At 37.1% G+C, this 21,186-nt stretch overlaps 2 protein-coding genes across 3 annotated transcripts; one reads left to right on the top strand and one right to left on the bottom strand.

The window, feature by feature from the left end:
* Positions 1-243: 243 nt before the first annotated feature.
* LOC131656744 (uncharacterized protein At4g02000-like) lies at positions 244-1,119 on the bottom strand. Its single transcript, XM_058926372.1, has one exon. The coding sequence runs from the start codon at positions 1,117-1,119 to the stop codon at positions 244-246; it is 876 nt and encodes a 291-aa protein (XP_058782355.1).
* A 976-nt stretch (positions 1,120-2,095) lies between these two features.
* Positions 2,096-20,921, top strand: LOC131644438 (protein SPIRRIG-like). 2 transcript variants are annotated; one of them, XM_058914938.1, is made up of 19 exons: positions 2,096-3,004; positions 4,022-4,085; positions 4,186-4,271; positions 5,721-5,856; positions 5,953-6,009; positions 6,264-6,443; positions 6,644-6,835; positions 6,949-7,014; positions 7,819-7,933; positions 8,049-9,211; positions 10,123-10,819; positions 10,908-11,010; positions 11,106-12,217; positions 12,312-13,962; positions 14,101-17,175; positions 17,464-17,772; positions 18,157-18,463; positions 18,566-18,712; positions 19,167-20,921. In XM_058914938.1, exons 1-19 carry the CDS (start codon positions 2,811-2,813, stop codon positions 20,343-20,345), a joined length of 10,833 nt encoding a protein of 3,610 aa, XP_058770921.1. In that variant the 5' UTR covers positions 2,096-2,810; the 3' UTR covers positions 20,346-20,921. The 2 variants fall into 2 exon arrangements, with proteins under 2 accessions (XP_058770921.1, XP_058770920.1); XM_058914937.1 differs by having other exon boundaries at positions 2,098-3,004; positions 4,016-4,085.
* The last annotated feature ends 265 nt before the right edge of the window (positions 20,922-21,186 follow it).

A 21,186-nucleotide genomic window follows, 5' to 3' on the forward strand; every position in this document is an offset into this window, starting at 1 on the left:
TGGTTGGTAAAGGCATGCTATTTTCAGGGGCAGAAAAAACGATTTCCTCAGGTTTTGTCGGCCCAGTTGGTTGGAAGAATTGGATTTGGTTTGATACGTGGCCAATAGATATTTGAGAGGAGATATTGCCTTTAAAAACTCCTGCGAAAAGTGGGTTATTGTTCATAATGACCAAATTATTTGACTCATTATTGGGATCATTATTAGCCAATGAAGATGTCCCCTGAGTTAAGACTTCCCTTTCTAGGCAATTATTCCTTTCTGAAAAATTCCACTCTCCTTCCCTAGCGCTTCCCCTCCACGCGCCGATTCAGCACCAGACTTTTGCATGTTTCCACGATTCACTGGTTGTTCTTGTCTCAGCCACTTTGATGAAGAACTATTATTCCTTCTAGTTTCTGCACGAATATCATTTGACCAACCGCGAACACCATCATCTTCCGCCATATCAAATCTAACCTCACACCTCTGCTCAGTGTGCCCAAGAATACCACAGACATAACAGAAAATGCTAAGCTTCTCATACTTAAAATTTACCACACACCACTCCCCTCCTCTGTTCTTCACTTTAGTATTTTGTTTCAACGGTTTTCGCACATCAATTTTAACACGAATCCTTATATACTGCCGCCAGAAACTACTGTTATTATTCTTGTCATATTCCACGAACGAACCTATGTAGTTTGCCATAGTTCTCCCAACTTTTTCTAGCATAAGCCCCGCTGGCAGATGATGAACTTGCACCCAGAAATCGACATGATAGAGAGGGATGTTTTCAATTTGAACGCCTAGCTTGACTCTCTCCAAAATCATCAAATGGTTGTCATAAGTCCAAGGACCCCCATTTAGAGCCGCCTCCATATCAAGTTTGTGTTCAAATTGGAACAAGAATAAACCATTTGCAGCTTCTTTGGTAGCCACACCTTTTACAGATCTCCAGATATCTGCCATTCTACTCTTCATAGAAATCACATGGACAAGTTTATCACACAGAAACCTACCAATGAGACAAAGCTTCAGATCTGCCGCTTCACTACTATCCTCCTCCAGATCGAAACAAAAGCCTTCATCCTCGCCGTCGTCGTTGATGGAGAGATTGTTGAGATTCGGAGTAGCCATACCTATCTTGTTACACTACGGACACACAGAACCAAAAAAGAACCAAGAAAAAGGACCAGGACACAAGAATAACACAGAAAAAACTAGCTTCTCAAAAGAGAAGAAAAAACCAAGCCCTAGCAGAGTCTAGGGAAAAATCTAAACCAAATCAAATTAAAACTGCAAAAAATTAGTAATGAAATAATTATTAGTATCTCATTTCACTACTTGAAAGAATGCATGAAATTTTATTTGTGTAGACATGACACAATTTAAAACATGATAGAAATGAAATTTGCTCATGGGACCTATTCTGGATTCTGAATAAACTTTCCAAAATGAAGAAGGAAGAGAGAATGCTTACACGTTTATATAAATTAAATGGGTCCAAACATTAACCTCCGTATAAAATACATATATTAACCTCTATAAAAAAACACAGACATTAACTATTATTGTAGTTTGGGTGCGTCTGGACATTAAGTTTCATATTTTAGAAATATTATTAGTTTTTCACTAGGATAGACGAACACCACTAAAAATGAGCATAATTACTTAAAAAATAATTTATATTTACATTGGATCTCATATATTTAGTGAGACATATTATATATAAACTTTAACAAACAAAATAAAATGTTAAAAATGTATATTAATTTTTTTTTGTTACTAGCATTATTCTTTCTTACAAGAATTAATCCACACACCCATAACCTTTAAATGATGAAACCAAAACACCCTAAAATAGACCAAAAACAAAAAAGAAACCAACATGAATCTGTAAATGGTTGGTAACAACCGAAAGGATGAAATTCATCCCTATCCTTCAAGAAACCAAATCAACAAAACAAACAAAGAAAAAAAAAAACCTAATCAAATATAAAATACACCCACCAATTTCCATTTTCAATTCAATAAAATGAAAGAATAATAACAACAGGTCTCAAGTCTCACAACCAAATGTCAACACAGAGAATATCTAAAAGCCTCCTTTCGCAGACCAAGTCCTTCATGCCGCATTCTAGAGAGAGAAAGTGGGAGAGACGAGGCTTTCACGTCTTTGCTTCAATCATGGGATCCCACGTGGACGCTTCCCATTCGTGGACCCCACGCTGACGTGTGTCTATACCTTCGCTGCAAAAACCCAAAAACAAACAAACTCAGATAACATAACACAACACAACACAACGAAACGAAGACTCATATATATAAAAATTTATCAAAACATAGAGCAATATTGAAAAATTGAAATTGAAAATTCTGAATCGAAGAACACGGAATATAGAAAAAACGCGATTTCTTTTATTAATTTCCTTTTTATTTTCTTTCTTAAACGATAAACCTAAGCTCGCATTTTTTTTTCCTTCTATTTAGCTTCTCTCCGCATTCTAGGGCTAAATTACCTAAACATTTTCCGAGAAATTAGAAAAGATTAGATTCATCAAAACAAAAACAATTTTGAAAAAAAAATTAAAAATTAAAATAAAACAAAAAAAAAAAAGCGTCGAGAAGATTTTGATTTTCAACCTGTAGGTAGATCGATCTTGCTGATTCTCATCATTTCCGCCATTTTTGATACAAAGCATTTCTTCGCAGCTGCGATTTCGATTTTTTTCTGCGTTTTTTTGTGTTTGAATGGTGTTTTTCTTTTTCCCTTTTCGGAGGGAGGAAGGGAAATTTGTTGGATCTGGTGAATGTTGAGAATCGAATGAATGTTTAAAGGATCGAAAGAGGGAAGAACGATGAAATGGGTTACATTGCTTAAAGACTTCAAAGAGAAGGTTGGAATCACTCAATCCTCGCCACCGGCTTTGACTGCTTCTTCTTCTTCTGCTCAATCTTCGTCTTCTTCTCGTGAAAACAATGCCTTCTCAGCTTCGCAAGTCTCTTCTTCATCTCCTACCAGGTTTGTGTTTATTTTCTTTTTTCAGTTCGTTTTTTTCTATTTTTGTGTATTTGTACGAATTTATTTGTATGGAATTTTGTTTGAGTTGGATGATTTGAGTATGCATTGGCTTCAATTTGGTTGAAGGAGTTGAATAAAATGATGAAATGGATTTGATTTAGGGCAAATATTGACTAGCTTTGAGTTCGGAGATTCTTTGTTAATTTCTACTTGCTGCTATTTCTTCCACGTTATCTGAGATTTAACGTAGGGGTTTTCTAATCTCGCTTTGTTAACGAAAGGGAGAAAAATTTCGGTGGTTGAAGGTGGAGTGGTTAATGTGATATGTGTGTGATTGAGTTTGTTTCTCGATTTTGATATTGTTTTGTACAATTTGCCTGTTACAGTATATTTCAGCTCCTCACACACAGACACAAATTTTAACTTAGTCACATGGTTAGTTATATTTTTCTATTCTGTAGTATGTTAAACTATGTTTCCTTGAATGTGTTTTTTTTTACTAAATACTAGGATTGTGGTAATATTCCATTTTGGTATTGGGGGGCTGGTGCACATATAGTAGTTATTTGTTGATTATGGAAGCTTAACTGCGAGGTTGGCCATCTTTGTGTCATGGGTGCTTAAATCAGGGAATCTGGTTTCAAATTTGAGACTATTTGGCTTATCTCCTTTGGTTTTGTTATTTATGACTGCCAAATGGTCAGATTTATTGATTAGAATATTTAAATTGGAAAATGTTTAGAATGATGAAAACAAACAACTTATTTCTTTCCCACATTCATTCATCACTGAACACTGCTGTATAAATTTTATTGCAACATGGTAGCATTGACAGATTGTAGAAAATGGCTTGTGTTGGTTTACCGTTAGGTCTAATTTTAATTATAATAACATACATTTGTAATTGGTGATAAGTGATAACTGATTGTCATGAATGGTTTATGGTTTATTATTATGACATGCTTTGGTTATGATGTTGGATGTGATTGTGACTATTTTTCTTTAAATCAGGGACAGACATGAGCTGGAATTGGACTTCAAGAGATTCTGGGAAGAGTTTAGGTCATCCAGCTCTGAGAAGGTTCTTGTCATTGTTTGATTTCTTTGATATCTAATGCATGTTTGTCCTGTCATGGTTAAGAGATTTGGAGTTGATAATGTTTAATCTCATTTTGTTGCAGGAGAAAGAAGCGGCCTTGAATTGGAGTATAGATTCTTTTTGTAGATTAGTAAAGCAGCAGGCTAATGTAGATCAATTAGTTTCCATGTAAGGAATCAATTTCTCCTTAGCTTTGTTGCATTACTATACATGCCTTAGTTTATATGCAATCTCATTGACGAAAAACCAAACTAAACTGAAAAATAGTTCAAGAAGATTGAACTGAAGTGCACTTATTTTTAATTTCGATTCAAACTGTTTTTCATAGAGTACCCAAACAGATTCTTACTGCTGAAGTGGTTCGATCACTTGATTGTGAACTAATTTCAAATAGTTGAAAGATCTGATTCCTGTAACTGATTACAAAACACATCCAGCAAAAAAGTTAAATATTAACAAGGTTCTACGACATTGTTGATGTCAGTTTTTTATGTTGCTCAACAACATTTTTGTGTGGATAAAACCCCAAACCTTAGCCAAATTGTGTTTGCTAAAATGCTCGGAGTTTTGTATTGCTGGAATCTTACATTGCAAATAACAGGGAAAAGAAAAAAAAATTGACCATGATGAATGAAACAACAAAAATATATCATAACCATTATAGTTGGTAAGGATTATTATCAGATAAATACTGCAGCAAATCACCAACACAACAGAGGCAAAATAGTGAATTGGACGTAAATAGAATATTGAATACATTATACACGTTAAGCTATGGAGGAACAAGGCCAGGATGTGCAATGTGCATTGAGGTTGTTGTTTATCAATACGACCTGTGTCAGTAGCAAATGAAGTTACAACTCTTCATTTAGACTTATGTTTATTGAATCTAGCAGTTCAGTTCTTTCTGTTAACATAATAAACTGAGTTTAAAGCTTCAGTTAGTGAACTGTATTTAAAAGGCTAGGTTGGTTCGCAAACTGGCACCAACAGTTAAGTTCTTTTTAGATAGCTTCAGATCGGTTCTATAGTTCAGTTCAGTTTTCTGGTTTATTTGAACCGTCCGAGCTGTGATTAGGTAGTAGGGGGAATCATTGCCCCTGCCCTAGTAATACACTTGTTTGTTTGGTAGAAATTTAACCTAACTTACATTAAATTATAAGTTGTTAGAGGCAACATGTTTTTTCTGTGTATTTGCTTTTTCCGTCTGTGGTTCATAATGCTACTTAAGTATTATCTGTCTTTGTTGTATTACTTTGATATAAATAAGCATTCATGAAGGTCCAAATGATGATATGCAAATTTGTGGACTTAAATTGGAATTCCTCTTGGTGATTAAATGAATTTTGAATATGTAGTTGAGGCACTTTATGGTCTAGAAGGTCAAAAGCATTTTAAAAAAATATGGATGGCATTTTCAGTTTAAGGCGAAAAATTGTCACAGTCCTTCATTTTAGAGACACCATAATCATAAAATAAATTTTAGATCTGTTTTTGTATATTCTCACTTTTCTGAGAATTTTGAAAAATGCAGACTATGTATTGGAAAAATATTTCATTCATCTTGGTCATTGGTGTGTTTGCTAACCGACTTTCTGTAATATTGATGGTGAACAGGTTAGTTGAAACACATATATTCTCTTTTGTTGTGGGACGAGCGTTTGTAACAGATATAGAGAAGTTAAAAATCAGCAGCAAAACAAGATCTTTGGATGTTGCTAAAGTTTTGAAGTTTTTCTCTGAAGTCACAAAGGTTTGTCTTAGACATTTCTTTCTTAGGATGAGTATTTGTTGCTGCTAATTATTTGCTTTCTCAATTAAATTTGTGATAGATACCTCTTCTGTGCAGGATGACATCAGTCCAGGAGCAAATTTATTAACGTCAGTGGGAATCCTTGTATCTGGGGTATGCTTCTTAAAAGATTTAGTGCCAAGTCATTATATTAGGAACACCATACACATGTATTTCCATCTTACATCTGTTCTTTGTTTCATGAAAGTCTCAGTTTAAATCAATTAGATTTGTTGTTTATTGAGGAAATGCTTGGGGTTGCTCTATAATTATAACCATTGGATAGTTTTTTCATAATCATAGTATCATACATTTGTTATTTTTCTAATGAGCACTAAGTCGTTGTTTTATTGTGTATTTTCTTACAGCCTATTGACAAGCAATCTCTACTTGACTCCGGAATATTTTGCTGTCTCATTCATGTTCTCAATGCCCTTCTCGATCCTGATGTAACCGTTCAAAGGCCAAATAGTGCTACTGATCATGAAGAACATTTGGTGTTACAAAAAGAATTTAATGGTGAAGTTGGGCTAACCCGGCGGCTCGAGGTTCCTTTCTACTCATGATATATGTACCTTGTGTATCTCGTTTGTGTTTTTGCACATGTTGGATGACTCACAATATCTTAAATTAGTTTTTCCTTTCCTTGTTTATACTTGATTATGAGTATATATACTTGGGATAATCCAGGTCCCATTTGTAAATTTTTCATTTAATTTGCAATTCAATCTATTTTTTTTTTATGTAGATAGAGGGAAGTGTAGTGCATATCATGAAAGCACTAGCAAGCCATCCATCAGCAGCTCAGAGTTTGATAGAGGATGATTCACTTCAGTTGCTTTTTCAAATGGTTGCCAAGGGGTCTTTGATTGTTTTCTTACGTTATAAGGAAGGACTTATTCCATTGCACAGCATACAACTTCATAGACATGCTATGCAGGTAAAGTGGGGCACACTTGTCTTCTGTTAAAATAGTGGTGAAAAATACATAAATGTTGTTTATGATGAGTAGTTTGAGCTGATCCTATGCTTCTGGTGTTTATATAATTTTAGATACTCGGTCTTCTTTTGGCAAATGACAATGGAAGCACATCCAAATACATCCGCAAGCATCTCCTGGTATGCCATTGACTTTCAATTCTTAATACTTATTGTATATTTGTATGTCAAGTAGGGTCGTACAACACAGATCTTATACTTTTTGTTTAATATATTATTATCAATATCATGTAATTTATGTTCAGCTTTTGCCATTTCAATTGCAGAATAGCATATGTCAATGATCAATATTAATCGTGGGATAGTGTGGTTCTAGGATTTAAATTTTGTTATGAAAAATCTCCTTTGATTACTTTCTCTGTCATTGTATTCCCAAATTAAGAAAAAGCTTGTGTGCAAAGCCATAGTTGTTGTAGTTTTCAAGAAATTACGTCACTTTATGTCCCTTGTACTGTGAAATCATCATAGGTAAAATATATTGCATTTTTGGTACAAAAATATGTTTTATAATTGAAATGTGAACTTGCAAAGCTTTAGGAAAGTGAAGAGGAGAAAATCATATAAACATGGGGCTGGAGTGCTAGCAATTTTGGCTTGGGGGAAACTAAATAATTCCAAAATAATTGTCATGATCATGAAGCCACTTAACAGCATTACTGAAACTTTTCTTGCATAACTGTTGCAACCACCCGACAACTCTAGAGGTGCATTGATATCAAATCATATCATAGTGAGCTAGATAATTTATGTTTGAAAATATCACGTGTACTGATCATATTGGATGATGTTCAGGTCCTTATCTGAAATTAGTGTCTACAGCTGCTAGCATTGTTGTAGGATATTGCACCGATAATTATTCACTATTCATATTAGTCATTTTTATGCATTTGAAAATAACCCTTAATGCACCTTTGCTCAATGCAGATAAAAGTTCTTTTATTGGCTGTGAAAGATTTTGATCCTGATTGTGGAGATTCTGCTTATACCGTAGGCATTGTTGACTTGTTACTCAAGTGTGTTGAATTGTCATATAGAGCTGGTAACTTTCTAATTGTTATATACTTCTAACAGTATCATTGTCTAAAAGCTGCTTGAATTTATTTATTTTTCCCATTGGTGCTGAGTAGTTCTGATTTCCTAATTTGACTCTGCAGAGGCTGGTTCTGTCAGATTGCGCGAGGATATACATAATGCCCATGGATATCAATTCCTTGTTCAATTTGCACTAACACTTTCAAACATGACAGAAAGCCAGGGCTTTCAATCCATTCCTTCTGATGATGACAAAGATGTTGCTCCAGATGACTCCCAAAATAGCAGAGAACAAAATTTCAATGAACCAGAAAAGTCTTCCATTCAATATCTCTCACCAACTCTGTCTAGGTTGCTAGATGTTCTTGTTAATCTAGCTCAAACTGGGCCAAGTGAGTCTCCACCTACTTACGGGGGTAAGGGTTCTAAGCCTTCTCAGAGCAAGGGTGGTGGTCATATCAAAAGTCATACATTATCTAGTGATTGGCTTGGTGATGAATTATGGGAGAAGGACAATGATAAAATTAAGGACCTCGAAGCAGTCCAGATGTTGCAAGATATTCTCCTTAAAGCCAGTAACCAGGAGTTGCAGGCCGAAGTTCTAAATAGACTGTTCAAAATTTTTTCAGGTCATTTAGATAACTATAAGTTGTGTCAACAATTACGTACTGTTCCACTTTTAATCCTGAATATGGCTGGTTTTCCTTCTTCTTTGCAAGAGATAATCTTGAAAATTCTCGAGTATGCTGTGACTGTAGTAAATTGTGTTCCTGAGCAAGAGTTACTGTCACTTTGTTGCTTATTGCAGCAACCAATAACATCAGAGTTGAAGCAGACAATACTTTCTTTCTTTGTAAAACTCTTGTCTTTTGACCAACAGTACAAGAAAGTTCTGCGAGAAGTTGGTGTTTTGGAAGTTATGTTAGATGATTTGAAGCAACACAGGATTTTAGGTCCAGATCAACAGAATGTTAACTTCAACCAGCTAGAGAGAAAAAGTAGCTCAAGTAGCTTTAAGAAGCACATGGGCAATAGAGATGTTATTATTACTTCTCCCAAGCTTATGGAATCTGGTTCAGGGAAGTTTCCTATTTTTGATGTTGAAGCTACAATTTCTATTGCTTGGGACTGCATGGTATCTTTGTTGAAGAAAGCTGAGGCCAATCAAGCTTCATTCCGCTCCGCTACTGGTGTGACTGCCATGCTGCCTTTTTTGGTGTCCGATATACATCGTCCAGGGGTTCTCAGGATATTGTCATGTCTTATAATTGAAGATACCTCACAGGTTTGTTGTCACATTTTACAAAAATTTCTAAATTTTAAATTATGACTGTTCCATATGTAAGTCACGGGAATGAAGAAAGTTGATAATGATTTCAAATCTATTGGCAATTGATATTGTTTTAACAAGTTTATCCTTCAAGAGAGAGTATTAGTTAATCTTTATAATAGATAGTATTCATTATAAATTGTAGAAAAGATGTAACATAATTAAGGTATGTTAGTAAAGAAATGATGAATGCACGTTAAAATTTCAAAGGGGTTTTGATAAAAATGACAAAGGAAAAACTCACGAAGGTCTTATATTTAGGGGGACGAAGGTAGTATAAAATTGCTATTAGTTAGAACAATATTATTTTTGAATAGAAGGAGACATAAACCATCTAATTCAAGCTGGATGGTTTAAATTGAGGAGGGCCATCAGAGAATTTATGCGACACAAAAGTACCGCGCAAGAAGGAAAATTTTTATTGGACGCCAATAAGGCATGCGATGTTGTACGAGACAAAATGCTGAGCGGTTAAGAACCAACACGAGAAGAAAGTTAGTACAGCAGATATAAGGATGTTGCGTTGGATGTGCGGTAAGACTAGTTGAGAATCGAGATAAGATTAGAAATGATAATATTAGAGTGTTGGGGTAACACCTATAGTAGAAAAGACGAAGGAAAATAGACTTAGGTGGTTTGGCATGTAGAGAGAAGGCCAGTTGATTCTGTTGTAAGGAAAGTAAATTAGATGAAGAGGAGTCAAACAACTAGAGGTAGCTGACTCCAGTTAGTGGCATAAGGCTTGGTTTTGGTTGTGTTATTTGTGTTGGGATGCAAACTACCTTTAAGATTACTAATGTTGCTTTTTTACTCTGTTGAAATCATCAAAATGATTGATTATCTTGTCCCATTATAACTCTTTCCAGGCACATCCTGAAGAATTAGGCGTGTTGGTTGAAATTTTGAAAAGTGGAATGGTATCGAGTGCATCTGGATCCCAGTACCGACTTTCCCTTGATGCAAAATGCGACACTATGGGAGCACTGTGGCGTATCCTGGGAGTTAATAGCGCTGCTCAGAAGGTTTTTGGTGAAGCCACTGGTTTTTCTCTATTGCTTACGACACTCCATGGGTTCCAAAGTGATGAAGACTTGGACCAATCCTCATTGAATTTTTACGCAAAGGTTTTTACCTATTTATTGCGTGTTGTAACCGCTGGAGTGTCTGACAATGCTGTTAATAGAATGAAACTGCATGCAATCATATCGTCGCAAACTTTCTTTGATCTTCTGTGTGAGTCTGGCCTACTTTGTGTGGAGCATGAAAAACAAGTCATCCAGTTGATGTTAGAACTTGCTCTTGAAATAGTGATTCCGCCTTTCTTAGAATCTGAAGGCTTGACAAAATCAAATGCAATTGAGAATGAGTCTTCTCAGAATCTTTTATTGACTCCGTCAGGTCCAGTTAATCCTGATAAAGAGAGAGTTTACAATGCTGGCGCTATTAAGATTATGATTCGTTCATTATTGATGTTCACTCCTAAGGTGCAGTTAAATTTTTTAGACTTAATTGAAAAGTTGGCTCGTGCTGGCCCCTTTAATTTGGAAAGCCTCACTTCAACAGGTATTTTCTACGCTGTTTACCTCAAGCTGTTTACCTCAATTCTTTTATTTTCTATTCTTGATGCTCACTTTTTTCCTGGTATTTATAGGTTGTGTGGAACTTTTGCTGGATACAATCCACCCTTTTCTTTCGGGTTCATCTTCCTTACTCTCTCGTGCATTGAAGATTGTAGAAGTTCTTGGTTCTTACAGGTAGGGTGCATGTTATTGGCTGTTCTCTAAAGTAAATACATCCATTTGATCTGCTCCCCTATTATATTTGATAACATTATGTTTCTGTTGATTAGGCTATCTGCATCTGAACTTCGTACGCTCATCAGATATGTTATACAAATGAGGCTGAAAAATTCTGGTCATATAATTGTTGAAATGATGGAAAAATTAATTCTGATGCAAGACATGTCCTCAGAGAATATCTCTCTAGCACCATTTATGGAGATGGATATGCGCAAGATTGGGCATGCTGCCATTCAGGTTTCGTTGGGTGAAAGATCATGGCCTCCAGCTGCTGGTTATTCATTTGTTTGCTGGTTCCAGTTTCAAAATTTTTTGAAGTCGCCATCCAAAGATTCTGACCCTTCTAAAGCTGTCCCTTCCAAGAAGCGCTCTGGCCCAAATGGACTACAGGAGCGACATATCTTAAGGATATTTTCTGTTGGTGCTACCAACAATGATGAAGCAACCTATGCTGAACTTTATCTCCAGGAGGATGGCGTTCTAACTCTTGCAACCAGCAACTCTTCCTTCTTATCATTTTCTGGTTTAGAACTTGAAGAAGGAAGGTGGCATCACCTTGCAATCATTCACAGCAAGCCAAATGCTCTTGCTGGGCTGTTTCAAGCTAGTGTTGCATATGTTTATCTAAATGGGAAGTTAAGGCACACTGGGAAGTTAGGATACTCACCCTCTCCACCTGGTAAACCATTGCAAGTCACTATTGGGACATCAGTTGGCAGTGCGAGAGTTAGTGACTTAGCATGGAAACTACGCTCTTGCTATCTTTTTGAGGAAGTGCTTACACCCGGCTGTATTTGTTTTATGTATATACTTGGTAGAGGATACAGAGGGCTCTTTCAGGACACTGATCTTCTACAATTTGTACCTAACCAGGCCTGTGGTGGTGGTAGTATGGCCATATTAGATTCTTTAGATGCTGATTTGACTTTGGTTGCTAATGGTCAGAGAGTGGATACTACTAGCAAGCAGGGAGACCTAAGGGCAGATGGAAGTGGAATTGTCTGGGATTTGGAGAGACTCGGAAACCTTTCTTTACAACTTTCAGGGAAGAAACTCATTTTTGCATTTGATGGAACTTCTACAGAATTTATTCGATCTTCAGGTAGTTTTTCAGTGCTCAATTTGGTTGATCCCACGTCAGCTGCTGCGTCTCCTATTGGAGGTATGTATTTAAATTTATAAAGTTACATACTTTGTTTCTTTCTCCGGCTGGAATTGTTTCTTCAATTAGTTTATTGATATTTTTGGGGTTGCAGGTATTCCACGATTTGGACGACTCTGTGGAGATACTTACATCTGCAAGCAAGATGTAATTGGAGAGACTATCCGTCCTATTGGTGGGATGGAACTTGTCCTTGCTCTTGTTGAAGCTGCAGAAACTAGGGATATGCTGCATATGGCTTTGATTCTACTTGCCTGTGCTCTTCACCAAAATCATCAAAATCTTAAGGACATGCAAACATATAGGGGATACCACCTGCTTGCTCTTTTTTTGCGTCGTAGAATGTCATTATTTGACATGCAATCTCTTGAGATATTCTTTCAGATTGCTGCCTGTGAAGCTTCATTTTCTGAACCCAAAAAGTTGGAAACTACCCAGGCTAACATGTCTCCTGCTGCATCACTGCAGGAATCCAATCTTGAGGATAATTTTTTGTCGAAGTTTCAGGATGAGAATTCTTCAGTTGGGTCTCACGGAGACATGGATGATTTTTCTGTACCAAAAGATTCGTTTAGTCACATTTCAGAGCTAGAAAATACTGATATTGCTGCAGAAACTTCAAATTGCGTTGTCTTGTCAAATGCGGACATGGTTGAACATGTATTGTTGGATTGGACATTGTGGGTAACAGCCTCAGTTTCAATCCAAATTGCATTACTTGGTTTTCTTGAAAATTTAGTGTCTATGCACTGGTATAGAAATCATAATCTTACAATTTTGCGGCGAATCAACCTTGTTCAGCATTTACTAGTTACATTGCAAAGGGGTGATGTTGAAGTTCCTGTCCTTGAAAAATTGGTTGTGTTGCTTGGGGTCATTTTGGAAGATGGGTTTCTATCTTCTGAGCTTGAAAATGTGGTTAGATTTGTGATAATGACATTTGATCCACCAGGGTTGGCTCCACAACGTCCAATTATGAGAGAATCAATGGGAAAACATGTGATTGTCAGAAATATGTTACTAGAGATGCTAATTGATCTACAAGTCACAATTAAGTCAGAAGAGTTGCTTGAGCAGTGGCATAAAGTCGTTTCTTCCAAGTTAATTACATATTTTCTTGATGAAGGAGTTCACCCCACAAGTATGAGATGGGTCATGACTTTACTTGGCGTGTGTCTTACTTCCTCTCCAACATTTGCACTTAAATTTCGAACCGGTGGAGGTTATCAAGGTTTGGTTCGCGTGCTCCCCAGTTTTTATGATTCCCCAGATATCTATTACATTTTGTTCTGTTTGATATTTGGCAAGCCAGTTTATCCTAGGTTACCAGAGGTCCGCATGTTGGACTTTCATGCCCTTATGCCAAATGATGGAAATTACACGGAACTTAAATTTGTAGAATTGTTGGATTCTGTGGTTGCTATGGCAAAAACTACTTTTGATAGAGTAAGCATGCAGTCAATGCTTGCCCACCAAACTGGCAATCTTTCACAGGCTGGTGCAAGCCTTGTGGCTGAGCTTGTAGATGGAAATTCAGACATGGCTGGTGAGCTTCAAGGAGAAGCTCTTATGCACAAGACCTATGCTGCTCGTCTTATGGGTGGAGAGGCATCAGCTCCTGCTGCTGCAACTTCTGTTCTACGATTTATGGTTGATCTGGCTAAGATGTGCCCCCTTTTTACTGCTGTTTGTAGGCGTCCTGAATTTCTTGAAAGCTGCATTGACTTGTATTTTTCTTGTGCAAGGTTTGTTTTGAGATGATCTCTTGGTATCTATTTTGCATTACTTTTCTTATATTTCTCCCTTCTAATCATAGGTTACTGCATACATTACATTGCATGGAATGAGTCCTTTTCATTTATCAAAAGCTTTTATTCTTTCAGGGCTGCACATGCTGTTAAAATAGCCAAAGAACTCTCTGCAGTGACGGAAGAAAAAACCTTGAATGATGGTGATGATACCTGCAGTTCCCACAATACATTTTCTAGCTTGCCTCTGGATCAGGATCAGTCTGTCAAAACCTCTATTAGTGTCGGTAGCTTTCGTCAAGGACAGGTAAGTTCAAGTTCTGATGATATGGCTGCACCAGCAAACTCTATGGTTGGTGAGAAATCAGACAATGTTACAGTAACAGGGCCAGAGTCAAATGTTACTGTAACCGAGCCAGAATCAAATAAATCTCTCCATGAAGACACACAAACTGTTCAGAGCTTGGATGGTGATATTGCTTATCAGGGCTCTGTCTCTTCCAGTGCACATGAGTTTAGCTTTCACAGTAACAAAGGCAATTTGGACATCCACCTGCCAACATATTCCCAGAGTTCTGCATCTCTTGCTGTTCTGGATTCTCCTGCTTTTTCGGAAAAATCCAGTACTAGAACTCCTCTTACATCTTCTACATCACCAGTTGTGGCGTTGACATCTTGGCTGGGAAGCTCAAGCCATAACGAAGCAAAATCTCCCTTAACTCCTACTCCTTCATTCAGTTCTTCTATGTCTGCTGTGGAATTTGATTCATCTTCAAACCCGAAGTCTAATTTTCAAGAGGCATCTGCTGCAAATGCTTACTTTACAGTAACCTCAAAGCTGCTTTTGGATATAGATGATTCTGGATATGGTGGTGGTCCTTGCTCTGCAGGAGCTACTGCTGTATTAGATTTCATTGCAGAAGTCCTTTCTGAATTTGTGACAGAGCAGGTGAAAGCATCACAGCTTATAGAGAACATCTTGGAAAGTGTTCCTCTATATATCGATAGTGAACCTGTGTTGGTTTTCCAAGGACTGTGCCTTGGGAGATTTATAAACTTCCTTGAGAGGCGACTGCTGCGTGATGATGAAGAAGATGAGAAAAAGTTGGATAAGATTCGTTGGTCTTCAAATTTAGATGCTTTGTGCTGGCTGATAGTGGATCGGGTATACATGGGTGCTTTTCCTCAACCTTCAGGGGTACTGAAAACTCTTGAATTTTTGTTGTCGATGTTGCAATTGGCAAACAAAGATGGTAGAATTGAAGAAGCCGCTCCTGCTGGAAAGAGGCTCTTGTCAATTGGAAGAGGAAGTAAGCAACTTGAGGCTTATATTCACTCAATTCTTAAAAATACTAATCGGATGATATTATATTGCTTCCTCCCAATTTTCTTAGTTAGTATAGGGGAGGATGATCTCCTTTCACGGTTGGGTTTTCTCATGGAACCAAAAAAGAGACCATCCTCGACTTCTTCTCAAGACGATTCAGGGATTGATATATACACTGTCTTGCAATTATTGGTTGCTCATAAAAGAATAATATTCTGTCCCAGCAATACCGATACAGATCTTAATTGCTGTCTATGTGTGAATCTAGTATCTCTTCTATGTGATAAAAGACATAATGTACAGAATATTGCTATAGATGTATTCAAGTATCTTCTGGTACATAGGAGGGCTGCATTAGAAGACTTGCTTGTTTCCAAACCTAATCAAGGGAAGCAACTTGATGTACTTCATGGTGGTTTTGATAAATTATTGACTAGAAGTTTGTCAGAGTTTTCTGAGTGGTATCAGAATACTGAGCAGATTGTGAATAAGGTATTGGAGCAGTGTGCTTGCATTATGTGGGTGCAGTATATTGCAGGATCAGCAAAGTTTCCAGGAGTAAGAATCAAAGGGATAGAAGGTCGGCGAAAGAAGGAAATGGGAAAAAAAACTCGAGAGACTGCAAAATTAGATTTAAGGCACTGGGAGCAGGTAAATGAGCGAAGATATGCACTGGATTTAGTTCGTGATGCAATGTCCACTGAGTTGAGAGTTGTTAGGCAGGATAAGTATGGGTGGATTCTGCATGCTGAGAGTGAGTGGCAATGCCATCTTCAGCAACTTGTGCATGAACGAGGGATATTCCCACTAAGTAAATCCTCTTTGACCGAAGAGCCAGAATGGCAGCTTTGTCCAATTGAAGGTCCGTATCGAATGCGGAAGAAACTTGAATGCTGTAGACTTAAAATTGACACCATACAAAATATTCTTGACGGACAGTTTGAATTGGAGATACCAGAGTTGTCGAAAGGAAAAGTTGACCATGGTCCTAATGCATCCGATTCAAAACCTTATTTTCCACTGTTGACTGATGGGGCCAAACAGAATAGTTCTGACAGTGAGCAGTTTGAACCTTTCTTTGAAGATACGTTGGATAGTGTTAAAGATGCAGTTTCTGAGAAGAATGAGTGGAATGAAGACAAAGCTAGTAGCATGAATGCAAGCCTGCATTCTGCGCTTGAGCATGGTGCTAAGTCTAGTACAATGTCAGTTCCAATAGGAGAAAGCACACAAGGAAGATCTGATATGGGATCTCCTAGGCAATCTTCTGTGAAAGTTGATGATCCTAAAATTGCCGATGATAGGTCTGATAAAGAACTGTATGATAACGGTGAATACTTAATCAGACCTTTTCTGGAACCTTTGGAGAAAATAAGATTTAAATATAACTGCGAACGAGTTGTAGGTCTCGACAAACATGATGGTATATTCCTGATTGGTGAATTATGTTTGTATGTGATTGAAAACTTCTATATTGATGACTCCGGCTGCTTTTGGGAGAAGGAATGTGAAGATGAACTCTCAGTCATTGATCAGGCTTTGGGTGTCAAGAAAGATCTTAGTGGCAGTCTAGATTTTCAATCCAAATCAACTTTGTCATGGAGCACGACCGCTAAATCATTGGTTGGGGGAAGGGCATGGGCCTACAGTGGCGGTGCATGGGGAAAGGAAAAATTACAAACCAGTGGAAACTTACCTCATCCTTGGCGCATGTGGAAGCTTGATAGTGTTCATGAGATTTTGAAGCGTGATTACCAGCTTCGTCCTGTCGCTGTTGAAATATTTAGCATGGATGGATGTAACGATCTTTTGGTCTTCCATAAAAAAGAGAGGGAAGAGGTTTTTAAAAATCTAGTTGCCATGAATCTTCCACGGAATAGCATGTAAGTTATTTCTATTGGCTTATGTGATTTGTTACAACATATTTGTCGCCAATTTTCCTTTTTTCATATTTCTAGCAAGTAGCATTATGCTTTTGACTTTATTGCTTCTTTGGAACTTGGAAATATATGCTGCAATATTGATTGATGATGATTGTAGCATAAAAAATCTACAGATTGGAAGTATGTGCTATCAGTCAAGCGCTTCTCTTCTTTAGATGCTTTAGTGTTGTGTCATACATTTGCCTTTTTGCTTCGTTTTCTTACTATTGTTTTTCTGTATTGTATTAGGCTGGACACAACTATTTCAGGATCATCAAAACAGGAAAGCAATGAGGGCAGCCGTCTCTTCAAAGTAATGGCAAAATCCTTTTCAAAAAGGTGGCAAAGTGGAGAAATAAGCAACTTCCAATACCTTATGCATCTCAACACCTTGGCAGGACGTGGATATAGTGATCTTACCCAATATCCAGTCTTTCCATGGGTTCTTGCAGATTATGAGAGTGAAAATCTTGATTTGTCGGACCCAAAAACATTCCGTAGGCTTGATAAACCAATGGGCTGTCAGACACCTGAAGGAGAAGAGGAATTTAAAAAAAGGTTGGTCCATATGAATTGAGGTCAAGATGTTGTTTCTAGTTGCAAATTATCTTTGAATATATATGATGTTTCATTTGCAATCATTATCTGGGGATTATTAGCGAATATGTTTTTCCGCGTTTTTTGAAGCATGCTGATAAAATTAAATAAAATCTGTGTACATTCGCAAACAAAATTAAACAAATTATAAACTATAATATTGTGGAAGGAGGCATCAGAACAATTTTTGTATTTGCAGGAAATTATAGTTTTGTACACTTATCGTGAGTAGTGTGTTATCATTATATCATAGAAAAACATAAAATTGTAATCATGACACCATATCTATCTTGTAAGATACTTTCCCTTCTGATGTATCTCATTTACTTTATCATTTTTTATTAGATATGATAGCTGGGATGATCCAGAGGTTCCAAAGTTTCATTATGGATCTCATTATTCTAGTGCTGGAATCGTTTTATTCTATCTCCTCCGTCTGCCCCCATTCAGTTCAGAGAATCAAAAGCTTCAGGGTGGCCAGTTTGACCATGCCGATCGTCTTTTCAATAGTGTAAGGGATACTTGGTTAAGTGCTGCTGGGAAGGGAAACACATCTGATGTGAAGGAACTAATTCCAGAATTTTTTTATATGCCTGAGTTCTTGGAGAATCAATTCAATCTTGACTTGGGAGAGAAACAGTCTGGCGAGAAGGTTATTATACCAGTGCAATATATTATTGCTAATTTAAGTCTTCAGGAACAAAAATACAGGTTGAGTTACTAGTATATTTAATCTTTCTGGTGTTTCTTTTAGGTTGGGCATGTTTTCCTACCTCCCTGGGCAAAAGGTAGCTCTCGAGAGTTCATCAATAAGCATAGGGAAGCTCTTGAATCTGATTTTGTCTCAGAAAATTTGCACCACTGGATAGACCTCATTTTTGGATATAAGCAGCGAGGGAAGGTGGGTGTTTCATTTTGCTCTACAGATACTTGCTTCACATTTTCTTTGACTGATCTCATAATTACTGAATCTAATTAGTGTACTGTTTAATTTTATATTTGTTTTAATTTAAGTTTCGCTATTCTATCTAATTTCACTTTCTTTAATCATTTACTATCTGTGGAAGGCATATTGTTAGTTGTGCGACATGAGTACATGATCATTATGCTCTATTTCATTTAATCAAACATCCTAAAAAAGTTTCTAAGGATTATTTTTATTAAAAAGCTAGAAGAAACTGACCCTGAATCCTTGCTCTGTATTTTCTATATTACATCACATGCATTTCCATATTTATTGATGATCCTGTCAAGAATAAGTTTTTGACAAATGTGCTAATTTCACCTCCATTTTTTATTCCGTAAATATTTCGTATCTTCTGTTTCTAATATCTACTTTTCTATACAATGAACAGGCTGCTGAGGAATCAGTCAACGTGTTCTATCATTATACATATGAGGGGAGTGTAGACATAGACTCAGTTACAGATCCTGCCATGAAAGCATCTATTTTAGCACAAATTAATCATTTTGGGCAGACACCAAAGCAACTGTTTCTCAAAGCACACGTGAAAAGGCGAACTGACAGAAAACTTCCTCCTCATCCCCTTAAACATTCCAGTCATCTTGTTCCACATGAGATCCGCAAAAGTTCTTCACCTATCACTCAAATTGTTGCTCTCCATGATAAAATTCTCATAGCGGGAACTAACAATTTGCTTAAACCAAGAACATATACCAAATATGTTGCTTGGGGTTTCCCTGATTGTAGCCTGAGATTTTTGAGCTATGAACAAGATAGACTTATTTCAACACATGAAAATTTACATGGAGGTAATCAAATTCAATGTGCTAGTGTTAGCCATGATGGTCAGATTCTGGTTACTGGGGCCGATGATGGGCTTGTTAATGTTTGGAGAGTTAGTAAGTTTGGGCCTCGTGCCTTACGGCGCTTGAAGTTGGAGAAGCCACTTTGTGGGCACACAGCCAAAATCACTTGCCTTCAAGTATGCCAGCCTTACATGCTTATTGTGAGTGGATCAGATGATTGTACAGTTATTATATGGGATCTCAGCTCGATGGCATTTGTACGGCAACTCCCAGAATTCCCGGCACCAATTTCAGCAGTTTTTGTTAATGACTTGACTGGGGAGATTGTTACAGCAGCTGGTATTCTTCTGGCAGTTTGGAGCATCAATGGTGATTGCCTGTCAATGATCAACACATCACAACTGCCATCTGATTCTATTCTCTCAGTGACAAGCAGTACATTTTCCGATTGGCAGGAAACAAAGTGGTACGCAACTGGCCATCAGAGTGGTGCTGTTAAGGTATGGCAAATGGTGCACGTTTCTGACCCAGATAGCTCCCTCAGCAAATCAGGTTCTAGTGCGTTCAGAGGGTTAAATCTTGGTTCAAAAGAACCAGAATACAGATTGATCCTACGCAAGGTACTCAAGTTCCATAAGCATCCGGTTACTGCTCTTTATCTCTCAACTGATCTGAAACAGCTATTAAGCGGGGATTCAGAAGGGCACTTGCTTTCCTGGACACTACCTGATGAGAGTCTGCGAGGTTCATTAAATCAGGGGTGAAGCTGGTGAATGATATTTAATTGTGCTGACTTTGGCTTTTGACTAGCCTTTAATTGTTGAATCCTAACATCGGCTTCTGATGGATCTCACTTGTTGAAAGACGGGTTCGTGTTCATAATTAGTGAAAATTGCAAAAGAATGCTGACCGGATTGAAACAGGGTAAACACAGTTGGCAAGAAAACCGTGAGACCACGTCACACGTAGGTGAAGCATCTGCGAAGAAAGCCGAGTGTTAAGTGGAAAAGGAAGTCAAATGTTGCTGGTGGTCTTGTATTTTGGTGCCTGGCGAAGAATATTTTGATTTTGCCAAGAGAGATCTAGTGTTCTTTCTTTGATGTACATATATGTGAAGCAGCTTGTAATGTGTATTTAAGTTGTATAGTAAAAAAGGCAAGTCGTTATGTGGAACGTTATTGAAATGATAGGGTACTATATGAGAGGTATGGTTATGGGATAGTTGGTGGGGTACGTATAATCCATTTACGGAAATTCTTTTTCCATAGTAACACTGGGGCATTTCTTTTAGTGTGCTCCCTGATAGTAATGAAAGAAACTAAAAGGTTATTTTCCTTTCATTTGCACATTTACTGACTATTCCTCCGATTTTGTACTCTGCTTATTTTTTCTCTTGATGCCATATAATTTGTAAAACAAGAACCGAAGAAAATTTCAATCTATATAAATGAAAAAACAAATTAACAGGGAAAAATATATATTTTAGTTAACTAATGTGTCTCGCAATTTCTTATCTATTTAAGATAAATATTTCTCTAGTGTTTTTCAATAGTTATCATTGATAAAGGAAGTATCCTGTGTTTTTTCATATGTTATCAAAAAAAT

The sequence above is a fragment of the Vicia villosa genome, linkage group LG1, assembly GCF_029867415.1.
Source record: "Vicia villosa cultivar HV-30 ecotype Madison, WI linkage group LG1, Vvil1.0, whole genome shotgun sequence".
Classification (NCBI taxonomy): Eukaryota; Viridiplantae; Streptophyta; class Magnoliopsida; order Fabales; family Fabaceae; genus Vicia; species Vicia villosa.

What these genes read in the sequence shown, in the direction of transcription:
- LOC131644438 (XM_058914937.1), top strand. Translation starts at nt 2,811, where the DNA reads ATGTTTAAAGGATCGAAAGAGGGAAGAACGATGAAATGGGTTACATTG. An exon ending in TGAATTGTCATATAGAGCTG is followed by an intron (nt 7,934 to 8,048) that starts GTAACTTTCTAA and finishes TTGACTCTGCAG; the next exon opens with AGGCTGGTTCTGTCAGATTG. An exon ending in GATATAAGCAGCGAGGGAAG is followed by an intron (nt 18,713 to 19,166) that starts GTGGGTGTTTCA and finishes TACAATGAACAG; the next exon opens with GCTGCTGAGGAATCAGTCAA.
- LOC131656744 (XM_058926372.1), bottom strand. Translation starts at nt 1,119, where the DNA reads ATGGCTACTCCGAATCTCAACAATCTCTCCATCAACGACGACGGCGAG.